General features: G+C 42.9%; 3 protein-coding genes across 7 annotated transcripts in view; 2 read left to right on the forward strand and 1 right to left on the reverse strand.

The window, feature by feature from the left end:
• The first annotated feature begins 2,356 nt into the window (after positions 1–2,356).
• On the forward strand, positions 2,357–3,710 carry LOC149974428 (uncharacterized). The gene is made up of 2 exons (XM_090211972.1): positions 2,357–2,438; positions 2,592–3,710. The coding sequence occupies exons 1-2, from the start codon at positions 2,357–2,359 to the stop codon at positions 3,488–3,490; spliced, it is 981 nt and encodes a 326-aa protein (XP_090068098.1). The 3' UTR covers positions 3,491–3,710.
• Positions 3,711–8,897: 5,187 nt separating this feature from the next.
• On the forward strand, positions 8,898–14,514 carry LOC110499048 (tumor necrosis factor receptor superfamily member 13B). The gene is made up of 4 exons (XM_021575879.3): positions 8,898–9,100; positions 9,440–9,556; positions 12,177–12,473; positions 12,702–14,514. Exons 1-4 carry the CDS (start codon positions 8,986–8,988, stop codon positions 12,953–12,955), a joined length of 783 nt encoding a protein of 260 aa, XP_021431554.1. The 5' UTR covers positions 8,898–8,985; the 3' UTR covers positions 12,956–14,514.
• Positions 14,515–14,520: 6 nt separating this feature from the next.
• LOC110498751 (ubiquitin carboxyl-terminal hydrolase 22) overlaps positions 14,521–16,525 on the reverse strand; it is a 44,395-nt gene continuing 42,390 nt past the window's right edge. For all 5 annotated transcript variants that reach the window (XR_016489371.1, XR_016489370.1, XR_016489372.1 and 2 more), the window contains exon 13: positions 14,521–15,922. Coding sequence is in view for 2 of the 5 variants with exons in the window: in XM_036955885.2 (XP_036811780.1) it covers positions 15,880–15,922 (43 nt within the window). In the remaining 3 variants the exon portion in view is untranslated. The remainder of the gene's footprint in view (positions 15,923–16,525) is intronic.

The raw sequence follows: 16,525 nt of genomic DNA on the forward strand, positions 1-16,525 counted from the left end.
CCCCAAGGATATTAGCTGGCCGCCTGGCCAAACTGAGCAATCGGGGGAGAAGGGCTTTGGTCAGGGAGGTGACCAAGAACCCAATGGTCACTCTGACAGAGCTCTAGAGTTCCTCAGTGGAGATGGGAGAACCTTCCAGAAGGACAACTTTCTGAGCCACTCCTCAAGAAAAGGTACATCACAACCTGCTTGGAGTTTGCCAAAAGGCACCTAAAGACTCTCAGAACCATGAGAGCCAAGTTTATTTGGTCTGATGAAACCAAGATTGAACTCTTTGGCCTGATTGCCAAGTGTCATGTCTGGAGGAAACCTGGCACCATCCCTACGGTGAAGAATGGTGGTGGCAAAATCATGCTGTGGGGGTGTTTATCAGCGGCAGGGACTGGGAGACTAGTCAGGATCGAGGCAAAGATGAATGGAGCAAAATACAGAGAGATCCTTGATGAAAACCTGCTCCAGAGCTCTCAGGACCTCAGACTGGGGGCGAAGGTTCACCTTCCAACAGGACAACGACCCTAAGCACACAGCCAAGACAATGCAGGAGTGGCTTCAGGACAAGTTTCTGAATGTCCTTGAGTGGCCCAGCCAGAGTCCGGACTTATTTTTTATTTAACCTTTATTTAACTAGGCAAACCTGATCGAACATCTTTGGAGAGACCTGAAAATAGCTGTGCAGCAACACTCCCCATCCAACCTGAGCTCCTTGGTGGCTCAGTGACGTTATCCTCGCAAGGGTAGAGTGCTAGACTATTGAATACAGGGGTACCAATCATTTTGACCCCTCTGTTTTTTGTTGTTGATTTTTTTTGTTTGTATAAACTTGTTCAACAAAATCTCTTTATCTGAGCAACTGTAATAGCATAGCATAATGTTGTTTCCCATTTTTTTGGAGCATACAATATAGCTCAGTATTTGTAAAATTTATTTTATACAGTATTTTTTGCTCATCTTTATCAAGCGTGCCCATAATTATGGACCTGACTGTGCTTACTCTGTTAGGCTTGAAGAAGGCTCTTTGTCAATACAGCCAAACAAACAGACATTGTGAGATCCTAAATGGTTTATCTGAGAATACCTGGGTTGAGATCATTTGTTCGATTTCTTATTGTGTTCAAAATCCGCTGTAGCATTTATGTTGGTTTCATATCAAATGTCTATTTTTTGTAAATATGTCATATTGTTGCTACTGTTGTTGTTACTACTACTAATACTACTACTACCACTAATATTACTACTAATATTACTATTGCCACTACTATTTGCAATTAAAACAGTTCCATTTAAAAATGGCTGGCTTCACTCATTTAGGTTGACAAATTTGTTAGCATTTCCAGTGCTGTTGAGGATTAAGTGTGTTGACTTGTTTGGGTTTTTCTTCTTCCTCCTATTTGACTGAACATCTGTTTGTAGGCCTATTCTGAGAGTTAGTAGGTTTCTGTAGGTGAACTGTTCAAAAACAGGCTGCCTGTTTCTACATGATGTCTACTAACACACAGATAACTGGTACACCAGGTGCAGAAGAGGGTACAATTATGTGTCGCCGGTTTTAGTTTCACAGTGACTCAACACACAGATCTGTATAGCTGTGAAGTCATTGCAAATTCCCTTCCTTTGCAGTTGTGTTGTTTTTAAAGTAAGTAGGGGATACCAGGGTTGGTTCTCAGCAAAAGCATACTGTACATACACTGAGTACACAAAATATTATGAACACCTGGTCTTTCCATGGCATAGACTGACCAGAGGAATCCAGATGACAGCTAGGATCCCTTATTGATGTCACTTGTTAAACCCACTTCAGTGTAAATTAAGGATGAGGAGAAAGGTTAAAGAAAGATTATTGGACAATTGAGACACGGAATGTGTCTCAATTGTGCCATTGTCAAGTTGTGCCATTGTCAAGTTGGTATAAAGGCATTGGGAGTGTCACGCCCTGACCATAGAGAGCTTTTATTATCTATGTCGGTTAGGTCGGGGTGGGATTTAGGGTGGGTCATCTAGGCTTTTATATGTTGATGTTGGCCTGTTATGGTTCCCAATCAGAGGCAGCTGTTTATCGTTGTCTCTGATTGGGGATCATATTTAGGCAGCCATTTCCCCTTTGTGCTTTGTGGGATCTTGTGTTTGTGTAGCTGCCTATGTGTAGTCCAGAACGTCACGTTTCGTTTGTGCTTGTTTGTTTTGTTTGGTGAGTTTCTATTTATTAAAATATGTGGATCTCTACGCACGCTGCGCCTGGTCCATTCCTTATGACGAATGTGACAGAAGATCCCACCACAAACGGACCAAGCAGCGTGGCCAGGAGGAGCAGACATCCTGGACATGGGAGGAGATCCTGGACGGTAAGGGATCCTGGACAATGGAGGAGATCCTGGCTGGAAAGGATCGCCTTCCATGGGAGCAGATGGAGGCAGCAAGGGAGGAACAACGACGACACCGGGGTTCGCAACCAAGACGCAAGCACGTGTGACCGGTGCACACGGGGTGGTTGGCGGAGCCAGGTTTCAGACCAGAGCCAACTCCCCACACTCGCTTTAAGGAGCGTGTGACCGTTCAGGCACCATGTTATGCGGTGATATGCACTGTCTCTCCAGTGCGCATTCACAGCCAGGTGCGCAGTCCGGAACCTCCTACGACGGTCCGCGGTCAGGAACCTCCTGAGACGATCCGTGGTTCGGAACCTCCTACGACGGTCCGCGGTCCGGAACCTCCTACGACGGTCCGCGGTCAGGAACCTCCTGAGACGATCCGCGGTCCGGAACCACCTGAGACGGTCCGTGGTTCGGAACCTCCAGCGATGGTCCGCGGTCCAGAGCCTCCAGCGACGGTCTGCGGTCCAGAGCCTCCAGCGGGGGTTCCCAGTCCGGAGCCTCCTGCGAGGTTGCCCAGTCCGGAGCCTCCGGCGACGATCTATGGTCCGGAGTCCCCAGCGACAATCTATGGTCCGGTTCCTCCGGCAACGATTCGCGGTCCAATTCCTCCAGTGGCGATCCACGGCCCAGAGCCCTCAGCAACGATCCACGGTCCGGAGCAGCTAGCGACAATCTACGGTCCGGTTCCTCCGGCAACGATTCACGGCCCAGTTCCTCCGGCAACGATCCACGGCCCGGAGCCCGCGGCGACGATCCACAGTCCGGAGTATCCGGCGACGATTCACGGTCCGGTTCCTCCAGCAACGATTCACGTTCCGGAGCAGCCGGCGATGATTCACGGTCCGGTTCCTCTGGCGACGACCCACGGTCCGGTTCTTCCGTTGACGATCCATGGTCCGATTCCTTCTATGACGTGTCCACGAGCAGAGTGGGTACTTCGCCCCGCACCGGAGCCACCCCCAACGGTAGATGCCCACCCGGACCTTCCCCTATTGAGTCAGGTTTTGAGGCCAGAGTCCGCACCTTTGGAGAGCGGGGCAGTATTGTCACGCCCTGACCATAGAGAGCTTTTATTCTCTATGTTGGTTAAGTCGGGGTGGGATTTAGGGTGGATCATCTAGGCGTTAAAATGTTGATGTTGGCCTGTTATGGTTCCCAATCAGAGGCAGTTGTTTATCGTTGTCTCTGATTGGGGATCATATTTAGGCAGCCATTTCCCCTTTGTGCTTTGTGGGATCTTGTGTTTGTGTAGCTGCCTGTGAGTAGTCCAGAACGTCGTGTTTAGTTTGTGCTTGTTTGTTTTGTTTGGTGAGTTTCTATTTATTAAAATGTGTAACTCTACGCATGCTGCGGCTTGGTCCATTCCTTATGTCGAACGTGACAGGGAGACAGGCGCAGGAATGCGTAATTGTGTTTTTTATTTACACAAATTAGTGTGCCATGTAAATGCACGGGGATGAAGACCAAACAAACACGTATGCAAAACACAGGGTTAAGACCCAAACAAAAGAGCGAGGAGTACCTCGAATAAATACACAAGCGCACAATGATACCACACGGGACGAGACCCGTAATCATCTGCACAATACAAGCGGCACGAAAGCCAAAACAACACAGCACAGGTACTCACATGACCAACGGACATTGGAACAATAATCGACACCCCAATGGAAACCAAAGTGCACGTTTAAACAATTACAATCAGTGGGAATGGGGTCCAGGTGTGCCTAATGACAGAGTTCCAAAGGGATCCGTGACAGCCATTCAAAGGGTGAATGGGCAAGACAAAATATTTAAGTGCCTTTGAAAAGGGTATGGTAGTAGGTTTTATTTACCCTTTATTTAACAAGGCAAGTCAGTTAAGAAGAAATTCTTATTTACAATGACGGCTTACCCCAGGTCAAACCCGGACGACGCTGGGCCAATTGTGGGCCACCCTATGGGACTCCCAATCACGGCCAGATGTGATGCAGCCTGGATTTGAACCCAGGACTGCAGTGAGATGCAGTGCCTTAGACCGCTTCGCCACTCGGGAGCCACTGCCAGGTGGAACAGTTTAAGTGTGTCATGAACTGCAACACTGCTGGGTTTTTCACACTGAACAGTTTCCTGTTTGTATCAAGAACGGTCCACCACCCAAAGGTCATCCAGCCAACTTGACACAACTGTGGGTAGCATTGGAGTCAACATTGCCAGCATCCTTGTCGAACGCTTTCGACATCTTGTAGAGTCTATGGGCAAAAAAAGGGAGATGGGGGGAGGTGCGACTCAAAATTAGGATGGTGTTCTTAATGTTGGTATGCTCAGTGTAAGTTATCTATATATCATGGGCTAGGCTCTGGCAATGGGATTTCCTAAACCACCAGTTTGTATGACTCATTTAAAAATGTATAGAAAGACCAAAGTCTTGGGGTAAAATGGGGACCCTTTTTCTCCTCATATCTATTTCCAACATGTAGTTATTAGCCAATCAACTTGTCACAATGTTTGCTAGTAGCTTATTCCTTTTGTAACAGGAAATAAAGCATTAATGGCATACAGTCTTAAAAATAGCTTTTCATTGATCAAACGATATTCCTGAGAAAATGCAGTGTTTTATGCCTTGAGAACAACATTATTTTGTGTGTGTGTGTGTGTGTGTGTATGTGTGTGTGTGTGTGTGTATGCACATGCATGTGTGTGGGTATGTGACAGAAAAAAAATATGTGTGTGAGAGAGAAGCAACAAAGGGAGCTCTTTATAGCACAAGCACAAAAGAGCTTGGGATTTACTGTATGCTAACAGGGGCTATGTACCCTGAACAATATGGTTAAAATTAGTTGGATTGCGACAACCAATCCCCATTATCTTTTCGTAACGGAGTTGATAGTAACAACCCCAGATTCCACGTGACAACAATCCCCAAACCTGCCAAAAATGCTAACTATAATGCTAGTTACCACATTGCTCACATCTGTAGCCATGAAATGCTTTGAAAGGCTGGTCATGGCTCACAATAACACCATCATCCCAGACACCCTGGACCCTCTCCAATTCGCATTCTGCCCCAACAGATCCACAGATGCCCTTTCCCACCTGGACAAAAGGAACACCTACATGAAAATGCTGTTCATTGACTACAGCTCAGCGTTCAACACCACAGTGCCCTCCAACATCATCAGGAACTCTATACCAAGCGTTGTCAGAGGAAGGCTATAAAAATTGCCAAAGACTCCAGCCACCCAAGTCATTGACTGTTCTCTGTGATTCTGCACGGCAGGCGGTACTGGAGCACTAAGACAGGGACCAAAAGGTTCCTGAACAGCTTCTAACCCCAAGCCATGACTGCTGAAAACTTAATCAAATGGCTACCTGGACTATTTGCATTGACTCTTATTTTTCTTGCACTGACTCTATGCACACTCACTGGACTCTAACCACACACTCACACATACTACTACACCGACACCCCAACACACACACATACACACACACACAACATATGCTCACACACAGTTGAAAAATATATGGCAAATAGAAATCCAAAATGGATGGTGTTAAGAGATAGATGGGAGGGGTTGAAGGGGAATGAAGGGTGGGCCTAATAACAACAAGATAACCAATGTAAAACATACAGGGTCTGTAAAATGTATATGGGTTCTGAAATGTTGTGAAATAGCACAGTTACAAATAGAAATCAAACTTAATGGACATCATAAATAGAGGAAGAACTAAAAACAAACAAAATATAACTATTGTAAAATAGATAGTGTCTGTAAAATGTGTATAAGATGTATAATCTGAAGGTAGAAGCCTAAGTGTTTATTAGTTTACTCCAATTGGGGGAGGGGTGGTAGGGTTTGCGGGGAATAATAAAGGTATATTCTTTAAAAAGTATGTATATCTATATAGGTATGTGTATGTATATATGTGTATATGTATGCGTACGTGTATGTATATTTACCCAAAAAATATATGGGGGATTGGAAATGACGCAGACAATTACATTGATGGAAGCAACAATCTTTCCGCAATATTAAGCTGATCCAACTCCTTAAAAAAATATATTTTTAAAAACACACAAACAAAACATACACACACGTGCATATTGACGACACACATACACACACACAGACACACTTTCACACCCGCTGCTGCTACTCTGTTTATTATCCGTTTATTATCTATCCTGATTGCCTAGTCACTTTTACCCCTACCTACCTGTACATTACATATTACCTCAATCACCTCAACTACTTCGTACCCCAGCACATTGACTCGATACTGGTAGTCCTTGTCCATAACCTAATTATTGCTATTTTATTGTGTTAGTATTTCCTATTTATTTTTGCTACTTTTCTTACTATTTAACTCTGCATTGTTGGGAAAGGGCTCGTAAGACCACACCTGTTGTATTCGGCCCATGTGATGAATATCAATGCATAGAAAAACACATACAGTACATTCCCATCACCAAAATGTTTTGTCATGCTGATATTAATTGACCAGGTGGATGAGTTCTTTCCAACAATTCACACATTTTAAGTGTAGAATTATTACACAGTGCCCTCTGGATTGGTAGTAATAAGCACCGGGACAACCAACCCATGATACAACCAACCCATGATACAAACAACCCATGATACAACCAACCCATGATACAACCAAACCATGATACAACCAAACCATGATACAACCAAACCATGATACAACCAACCCTGGTCTCCCCTAAGTAGCCTTGCATGAGCGAGCCGGAACAGCTCATAGGAGAGCAGGAGCCTATCTCCTGTGTCTGTAGCGTGATGTACAAGTATAGCCCCTGGAAAGTATGTGGCTGGTCTACAGCAGAGCCTTACCCCCCCAATTATATCTCCTTAATGCTACCTGCCAAGCAGAGACCCATCAGGTCCCATTTCCACAGTCTTTGGTATGAATCGGCCTGGGATCAAACGCTCAACCTTCCAATCTCAGGGGGGACACTAACCACAAGGCCACTGAGTTGATGCTGTTATTACAGCTTCATCTACAAACTACTTGCATGTATGTGAAAACATAAACATGGATTTAAAGTAAATCTGCCATGTGTAAGTCTAGCAATATTTATGAACGGTAGCTTATGAAACAGATATGCATGCATACTGTATGTAACCTCTCTGTCACGTTATTATTAAAAACAGACAATTGTCATTCTGCAAAACACCTGTGCAAATTAACAGAATATGGTTAGCCAGGACAGATGAGTGCATGCTCTTTCAAATAGCATAGTAAGATGGTCATGGAAGTCTACTGCAATATAAGAACTTTACGGTCTATTGCTCTCCAAGTCTGCATTCTCCATGAACTTGACATGAAACTAACATTGTACCATGTATAAATGACACACCACTGAAAATGACTTACGGTCTCATTCAACATTTGGGAAAGGTAGGCAAATTCATATTACTTAGTAGTAGTATATACATAGATATGACAAAACTCCACATTTTAGTCACAATTCACACCTATCAAGCCTGACTCATCATAACTGGAGAAGAGCTTACCTTCAGTGCAAGGGGGAAGTCCCAGAAAATGCATTGTGGTTGCACCCAAATCAGCCCCTAACTCAACTACATGTAGCCCAAGGCCACTGCAAGAGGGGCACATTTCAAGCTGAGGTCCTCAGATGTCTTTCTTCTCTCTGTAGGTAAGTCATACGATATTGTGTTTTATTACATTGGGCAATATTATTACATTCCATGATGAGATTATTATTATTTTATTTTTTGTATTTTTAGTTACAAGTGAGCTGGTTAATGAGTAAGCTGTTCATGGTTTATAACTTTTTAAAAGATAGGTGCTGTCTTTGATTATTCATATAACACCTGGGAATGGTATTGAAGGAGAACATAATTTAAAAAAAATTGTACTTATCGGATATCCAGACTTAAAGATCAACATCCTGCCTTGAATACATTACTTACATGGTGTAAGCAATGAGCCATTGCTTATGCTATAGAGTGTTACACCAACAAAGACACCATTGATCCCATCATGTGTGGTAAAAGGAATGAATAATCAGTAAAGGCGTAAAATGCTATTGTTGGAGAGTGATTTAGGCAAATTCACAGATAAGAACAAATGTACAAGTCAATTTTATGAAGTTGAAGACCAAGGCGAGGCGTAGCTTTATTTGTAGAGCGTGTCATTTCTCCAGCTCAGTGATTTTGTGCCCAGTGGAGCACAGCGCAGTATGCCTCTGTCTAGAAAAGTGCATTTAAATCTTTGAAGTTGTGTATGGAGGCTTGTCCTCTCTTCTGATACCTTCTAGTTACTTAGACAGAATAATATACAGAACATGAGTAAATCATTATTTTTTTGTGTCAAGTTTGTTTGAGCCTGCTTGTCTGCCTGTAGACGAACCTACACCATCTAAAAGTAAAGAAGAAAAATAGAACACAAAATCTAAGGAAGTCCATCATAAAGTAATGTCAAATCTGGACGCCTAACACCCCCAAATCAACTTGATTAGTGTCCGGTTTGAATCAATCCCAACCAAGTGATACAAAGCTGATTACGCAAGGATTCCATGAACTGACCCTGATATCCCTCTGCCTGTCATTCAGTGAGTCAGAGTGTGAGTTGACACCCGAGCTGAGCCATGGGGTTTGGCTGTCCTGAGGGTCACTTCTGGGATGGCCTGGTGAGGAAGTGTCTGACCTGTCAGATGGTCTGCCAGCAGCCGCACCACCACCTCAGATGCATCGAGTACTGTGGTAAGTTCACACACACACACACACAAACGCTCACCGGAGGAAATAACACATACACTTAAGAAGTCAATGAGAGGACAATGCACCACACGATTGTCCATATGACTGAGTCCTCAAAGTTATACACATAACATACATGTTATATTTCATTCTATGGTGTTATATCAGTGGTAAAAGGCTCACACAAAGATCAATGAATCTCAAGATCCTTTTCGTGGGGTTAATTAACAAGTATAGTCTAGTGCAATTGTGATTGATACATAGTAGCCATTTTGTGTCAAAACACAGACATTTTATAATACGTATACCATTCCTGTGCCATTGTGTGTATGTTTGTGCTAGCTTCTCTAGGGTGTAAGGCAGTCCCAGGGCAGTACTACGACAGGCTGTTGAAGAAGTGTCTGACATGTGCTGTGGTGTGTGGCAACCATCCCTCAGAGTGTTCCCGCCAATGTAAGAGTGAGTGTGAACAGTATTATTTTTGTATCACATATGTTCTCTCTCTCATTCTCTGTAAAACACTCACTCAAACACACACAGTCAGGTACACACATACACAGACACAGCTCTCACAAAGTCATAAGAATTTGTACACTACTAAATAATTAATTGAGCCTACAGCCATCTCCAAAATAGTTTCTGGCTGACGATCCAATATTTAGACATTTTTATTTTGAAAATTGGTCCAAAATTCCATGACCCAGAAGTACTTTTTTTAGTGTTGCTGATGACACGCTGATCATGTGATGAGTTCGCAAATCAAATGCCCCACTTGTGCTGCCACTGGACAGTGGAAAACAAATAAGTTAACCTTTATTTATTGTCATTTAAATTAGTTTGTAGTAGTTTAGTGTTGAGTTAGATTAAATACTGTGGCTACCTTAATCGTTATTTTAAGTTATTTCAATGACTTGACAGCAATTTCTCGCTAACCGAAATGTAACTAGCTAGCAGGCTCAGCTAAATACAAATCCCTCTAGATACAGTGTGCAAAGCTGTCATCAAGGCAAAGGCTGGCTATTTGAAGAGTCTCAAATATAATACATATTTTGATTTGTTTAACATCTTTTTGGTTACTACATGATTCCATATGTATTATTTCATTGTTTTGATGTCTTCACTATTATTCTAAAATGTAGAAAATAGTAAAAATAAAGAAAAATCCTTGAATGTTCTAAAACTTTCGACCGGTAATGTACATACCCCATCAGACACGCCACTATGGGTTCCTTCACGGAACACAAAGATTTAACGCATCGCTCATGTACTGTATATGTGTATAGAGTCATGTCATCATGGAATGATCTCCCACCAGAGGTTTCTCAAGCAAAAAGCAAGTTTAGCATTAAAAAAACAGAAAAAAATCATATCACAGCACCTCTCCTCTTTCTAAAGATCTAATTTAACTCTACTGTATATAAGAATATGAATATGTACTGTATATGTGAATAGTGCAAATAGCATTTTTTGTTGTTGTTTCTTGGTGTCTTACCCAATGCCTTCAGAAAGTATTCACACCCCTTGACTTCTTCCACATTTTTAAATTGATTCAATTGAGATGTTTTTGTCACTGGCCTACACACAATCCCCATAATGTCAAAGTGTAATTATATATATATATATATATATATATATATATATATATATATAAATATATATATATATATTGGATACCACGAAATTGGGAGAAAAAGGGGTAAAATTCAAATATATATATATATATATATATTTGAATTTTACCCCTTTTTCTCCCAATTTCGTGGTATCCAATTGTTGTAGTAGCTACTATCTTGTCTCATTGCTACAACTCCCGTACGGGCTCGGGAGAGACGAAGGTTGAATGTTATGCGTCCTCCGATACACAACCCAACCAGCCGTACTGCTTCTTAACACAGCGCGCATCCAACCCGGAAGCCAGCCGCACCAATGTGTCGGAGGCTACACCGTGCACCTGGCAACCTTGGCTAGCGCGCACTGCGCCCGGCCCGTCACAGGAGTCGCTGGTGCGCGATGAGACAAGGAGATCCCTACCGACCAATCCCTCCCTAAGGCTATATATATATATATATATATATATATATATATTTAGGGCAATGGGTTCTATAACTGACTCAAGTAGTTTTTTTTGTGTATATATATATAGCCTTAGGGAGGGATTGGTCGGTAGGGATCTCCTTGTCTCATCGCGCACCAGCGACTCCTGTGACGGGCCGGGCGCAGTGCGCGCTAGCCAAGGTTGCCAGGTGCACGGTGTAGCCTCCGACACACTGGTACGGCTTCTACGTTGGTCATTAGATGGTCATTAGATAATTAATACACTTGATTTCCGCTACATTATTTCATGCTCCATGTTTCTGATCAGTGATAGATGAGCAAACAAATAAATGAGCTACAACTTCCAGTTTTCCAGACGGAGATCAACTAACCAACTACTGTGTACAGACAGAGATTCGGTGGGGGAAAAAATCACATTGATTGATTATCAGACAAATCACAGGCTTTTGGTCGGGAGTATGACAGGCGAGTGAAGAGCAAAAAATCAATTTGTTTAAGATCTGAAATCTGAATATAAAAAAAGATTATTGTAACGACCCTGGGTTTATAAGCGCGGAAATCTAGTCTGTCGCACGAGCATGCGTTTGTGGCACAGTCGATAGCGCGCCGGACCTCGGGCTCGAAGGTCGATGGTTCGAGACCTGCTCCCTGCCTGTTTCATTACATAAAAATAAAAAAACTCAAAATAGCATAATTGGTCAGGAGCCCGTAAGACTGCTGCCATACATCCCAAAGGCTGAAATGTATTGTCTACGTCCCGAACGGCACCCTTCCATAAGGTACTGGCCAAAAGGGAATAGGGTGCCATTTGGTGTCTTTTCTAATTCAGTCACATTTAAATAGGATAACCTTGGGATTAAATGCTTTTGGTTTTTATCTTTTGAACTGAGAAACTCCTAGAAGTAGAGCTTTGACATTTGGAAATGGTGCATACATTTGTTTAGACTCACTTTGCATTACATTGATGTTATTGCAAGGTAAATACGGATTTAAATTAAATTTAAGTAATTTAATTCACCTTAAGCCCAACAGCCTGACTTGAGTGCAACCTTGAGGCCTGTGGACGGGACAGTCTTCCAGAACCCTACCACCAAGGGGGGCTCCCTACTCAGTGGTGTGCCTAACTCAGTCATCCTGGTGTACTCTCTGCTGGGCTTGTGTCTGGCTCTGCTGCTGTTGACCCTGTCTTTGGCCCTGCTTGTGCTGCTGAGGAGGGCCAGTGCCAGAGGTCCCCGACCAGGGGCCACACAGAGCAGTCCCACCCAGGGCCGTGGAAGCCAGGAGGCCCAAGAGCCTAACCAGCACAGCAAGTCCTCCAAAGGTCAGTTTGGGCACAAATCTAGTCTAAAACATAGCTCAGGGCATGTCTTCATAGAGCCACTCAGAGTAGGAGTGCTGATCGGGGATCAGGTCCCCTCGTCCATGTATTCCTATTCATTAAGCTCTAAAAGGCAAAAATGATCCTAGATCACAATTGAATAACTCAGCATGGCTTCTTTTAGCTTGTTTATCTCTCTTCTCTGTGTGCATGCATTCGTACAATCTTTAGACAACCTGATGGATCCATCCCTGCCCAAGCTGAACAGTGTGACAGCGGGCCGTTCGTCCAGCCCAATAGAGACCTGTGTGTGTGTCCACTGCTTCCCTGACCTCAGAGTGCCTGGCAGAGGTGAGAAGCAGCAGAGACCCCCTCTCACCCTCTACCAGCAGGCTGTCCCCCAGGACCTCCACACTCCTACCAGACGACTCACTTGTGGATCATCAGAAAAAATAATCTGCTCCCCCTCTCAGCCTAGCTTCTGACCGGAGCAGAACTGAAACCGACTGGACACTACGGCAATCATAGAAATCCTATTAAATTACTAGAGGGGCTATGTCATAAACCCTCAAAGTTCCATAATGGGGTGAAAATGGCAGCAATCTTGGTCAGGGAGAAATCCAAAACCAGTCTAATTGGAATGAATGGCAGAGGCATAGGTGATGCATTTCCTGCTTTTACTGATGCAGGAAAATAAAAGTAAGGCAGGTGATGTATTAGAAATTGTGTAATGTAATTATAGTCAACCTAAAATAGTATTGTAATTCTAAAAACATTTGATACTGGTTTTATACCAATTTTCTGTACAAATACCTTCTAAAATACATGTAAACAGACCATACGTCTTAGTTTTCTTGAAAAACGGTGTGCTACTCTATGATACAATATCAGTACTCGTTGCATTTAGGTCTCAGTCATATCATCAACTGATTTGAGCCCGTGTATAGCTGTGTATTGTCTGCCTTGTTTGAATGGAATGTTTGCTTGTTGGCAGTTAATTAGAAACATTTATGGTGTCCTTCCTCAAAAACTGGTTGGGCAGCTAGCTAGCAAACACCCATACCGTCATGTCCTGATCTGTTTCACCTGTCCTTGTGATTGTCTCCACCCCCTCCAGGTGTCGCTTATTTTCCCCAGTGTATTTATCCCAGTGTTTCCTGTCTCTCTGTGCCAGTTCGCCTTGTATGTTTCCAAGTCAACCAGCGGTTTTCCCGTTCTCCTGCTTTTTGCATTCTCCTTTTTCTAGTCCTCCTGGTTTTGACCCTTGCCTGTTTCTGGACTTTGTACCCGCCTGTCTGACCATTCTGCCTGCCCCGGCCACTCTGTACCTCCTGGACTCTGATCTGATTTTGACCTTTTTGCCTGTCCACGACCATTCTCTTGACTACCCCTTTGGATTACTTAACATTGTAACTCCAACCATTTGCCTACTGTGTTAGCATTTTGGTCTCACCTTGTGCCTCGATACACACAGAGCAGATCAGTTTTACACTATCTTAATACAGCACTGGCAAACCAAAGTTGACCAACTCCCTGACCATCATGGCTGACCTTTGGACCATCATGAGGTTCATGGCCATTCTAGTATTATAATTCTATTATAGTCGCAATAAAACAACCCTAGACAGATGACACGCCCACTCCAGGGTAGTTTCCCCTAGGTACAGATCTAGGATCAGCTTGCCCTCCACAATCCTAACCTGAACCATTAGGAGGAAAAAAACAACTAAAAACTGTCCCAAGATCAGCCACATCTATGGGTAACTTCACCTGGCCTACACCATGCAGACCAGAAACTGTGACGTGAGAAGTCTGGAGAGCAGAAATTAAATAGGTGGTAAAGGATACACAATAAACGGTATTGAGGGAGTGACACACAAGGGAGTAACAGAGAACATGATTTATGCCTGTATGTACTCACCCCAAACAAATGACACCCGCTGCATCTCTCGGGAGACATTCACATGTGGGTGGCCTCCTTGTGCCATGATTCAGCAAAGACCTCCAGTAAGTCTTGTAGAAGTTAATAAAACCCTGAAGCACACGAGAGTATAGACATAGATTTTTTATTGTGTGTCTCACCATCAGTGTCCAGTTCTTGCAGCAGATAAAGTGTGGGGGATGTATTTTTGACTAGCATAATAACCCTTGACCTTTTCCAGCCACATGGATAAAGGAACTCAGTTTATACCTTGGTTTTCTTTTTTAACATACATACATACTTTAACATACATAATTAACATGTGAAAAAAAAAGTACTGATTCAGTACACAAACATGCGCACAACACATGTGCGTACACCCACACACACAATTAGAGCAACATGTGGCCAAAGTTTAACACTGTCGGATCGCGCCACGGCAGGATACACACCGTGTCAGAATAGTGCTCGTCTTTTTCTTATTCACAACAACGCATCACCTGAAACATCTTCACAACCATGTCAGCAACAAAATAATTATCCCGTCACAAGAAACAAACAAACCAACCAACAAATGTGAAAAAGGCTCGACAACAGCAGTCTCATGAGAAGAAGCATACATTTTTTCAAAAAATACATGATTGACTGCACAACATAACAAGGACAGGGGTTCGAGGGAGGGGGGAACATTGGAAACCGTGAACAAGGATTCAAATGACTTATAAAAATATACTTCTATATTTTCCCTGCCCTCACAGAAAAAAGAAAAGAAAAGAAAGAGGGTGGGACTTTTCACAGAACAACCTCCTCCCTTTCTCTACCTCCCATCTTTTTTTCAGTAAAAAAATTTAAAAAAAAAAAAAAAAAAAATGTGCGCTAGATTCATCATACAGTATTTTCAAAACTAAAAAGTTCAAACAACGATTATAATCATCTCTTCTTGTGTTTGCAATGTTCTTAATATAATCTGTCAGCTTGTTTTGCATTCAGAGCAATAACAATGCATATAATGAACTTAGACAACCAAATGTCTTCCCTCAGAAATGTTTGGTCACTTGAGAGATGGGTGTGTGTGTGGGGGGGAGAGTGGAATTATGGATTTCAGAAAATAATACAACGTGAAGTTGACTGTTTTTATGAGATGTGGCCACTGTCGGACTGTTCCTTCATCTGCCCGAAACGATAGGAGAGGAGAGCGAGAGAGTGAAGCACCTCATCTTCCAACAAAGGCTCCTCGTTTCTCTCGCCGTTCTGCAATCTTCCCCCTGCTCTTCCGCCTTTCCGCCCTATCAAGTAGATCCTACGTAGTAGCTTCCATGCAGATTGGTTTTGGAGTGACCTTTTAGTTAGAAAGGATGCGGTGTTCCTCCATTCCCACAGCTTCAAATCTTCACCGATGTAGAGTTTCAGGCAGGCTTGTGTTATGTTGCCATTTTGTTGTTGCGTAACTCTTGGTGGCTGTTGACATCAGTGCTGAAGGAAGCTTGGCTATTCATACTCCAGAAACTGTTTATGGTAGAACAAAAGGTACCTGACAACAAGAAAAAAATAATTACTGGTAAGATTTCACACTCAAAATATATTTCTCTCATTATCTTGAGGAATTACTTATGAGAAAAACACAAGGTCGAAGCTACTGCATAATGATAAAAATGGAAAGAACAGGGGAGATGGAGTTTTGGATGAAATAATATACACAGAGTGTACAAAACATTAAAACACCTTCCTAATAGCAGGTGTTCATAACGTGGCTTTGAAGTTTGTTAAAAATGTAAAAAATAACGTAGCTTTGAAGTCTACTGATTGACCATAAAATATAAACCTGGACGACAAGCAAGTTCAATGGAGAATCTCCAAGTGCTTTTTAAGTCCTGGACTAGGCTTAAACGACGTCTGGGAAACCTCCCCCAAAAAGACAGAGTAGGTAGAAGTTTCCCCTAACACCAGATCTGCTACATGTTTAACCCCGTAATGGTAAAGGTAAGGATTGTATGAGCTTTAAACCCATAAGAGTCTAAGCCCTCTCTAAGCCAGGGGAGGGGGTTCTACATTTTTATATCTTAGTCATTTAGTAGATGCTGTTATCCAGAGCAACTTACAGGAGCAATTAGGGTTAAGTGCCTTGCTCAAGGGC

This window comes from Oncorhynchus mykiss, chromosome 20 (assembly GCF_057628025.1).
Source record: "Oncorhynchus mykiss isolate SJ-2025 chromosome 20, ASM5762802v1, whole genome shotgun sequence".
Lineage (NCBI taxonomy): Eukaryota > Metazoa > Chordata > Actinopteri > Salmoniformes > Salmonidae > Oncorhynchus > Oncorhynchus mykiss.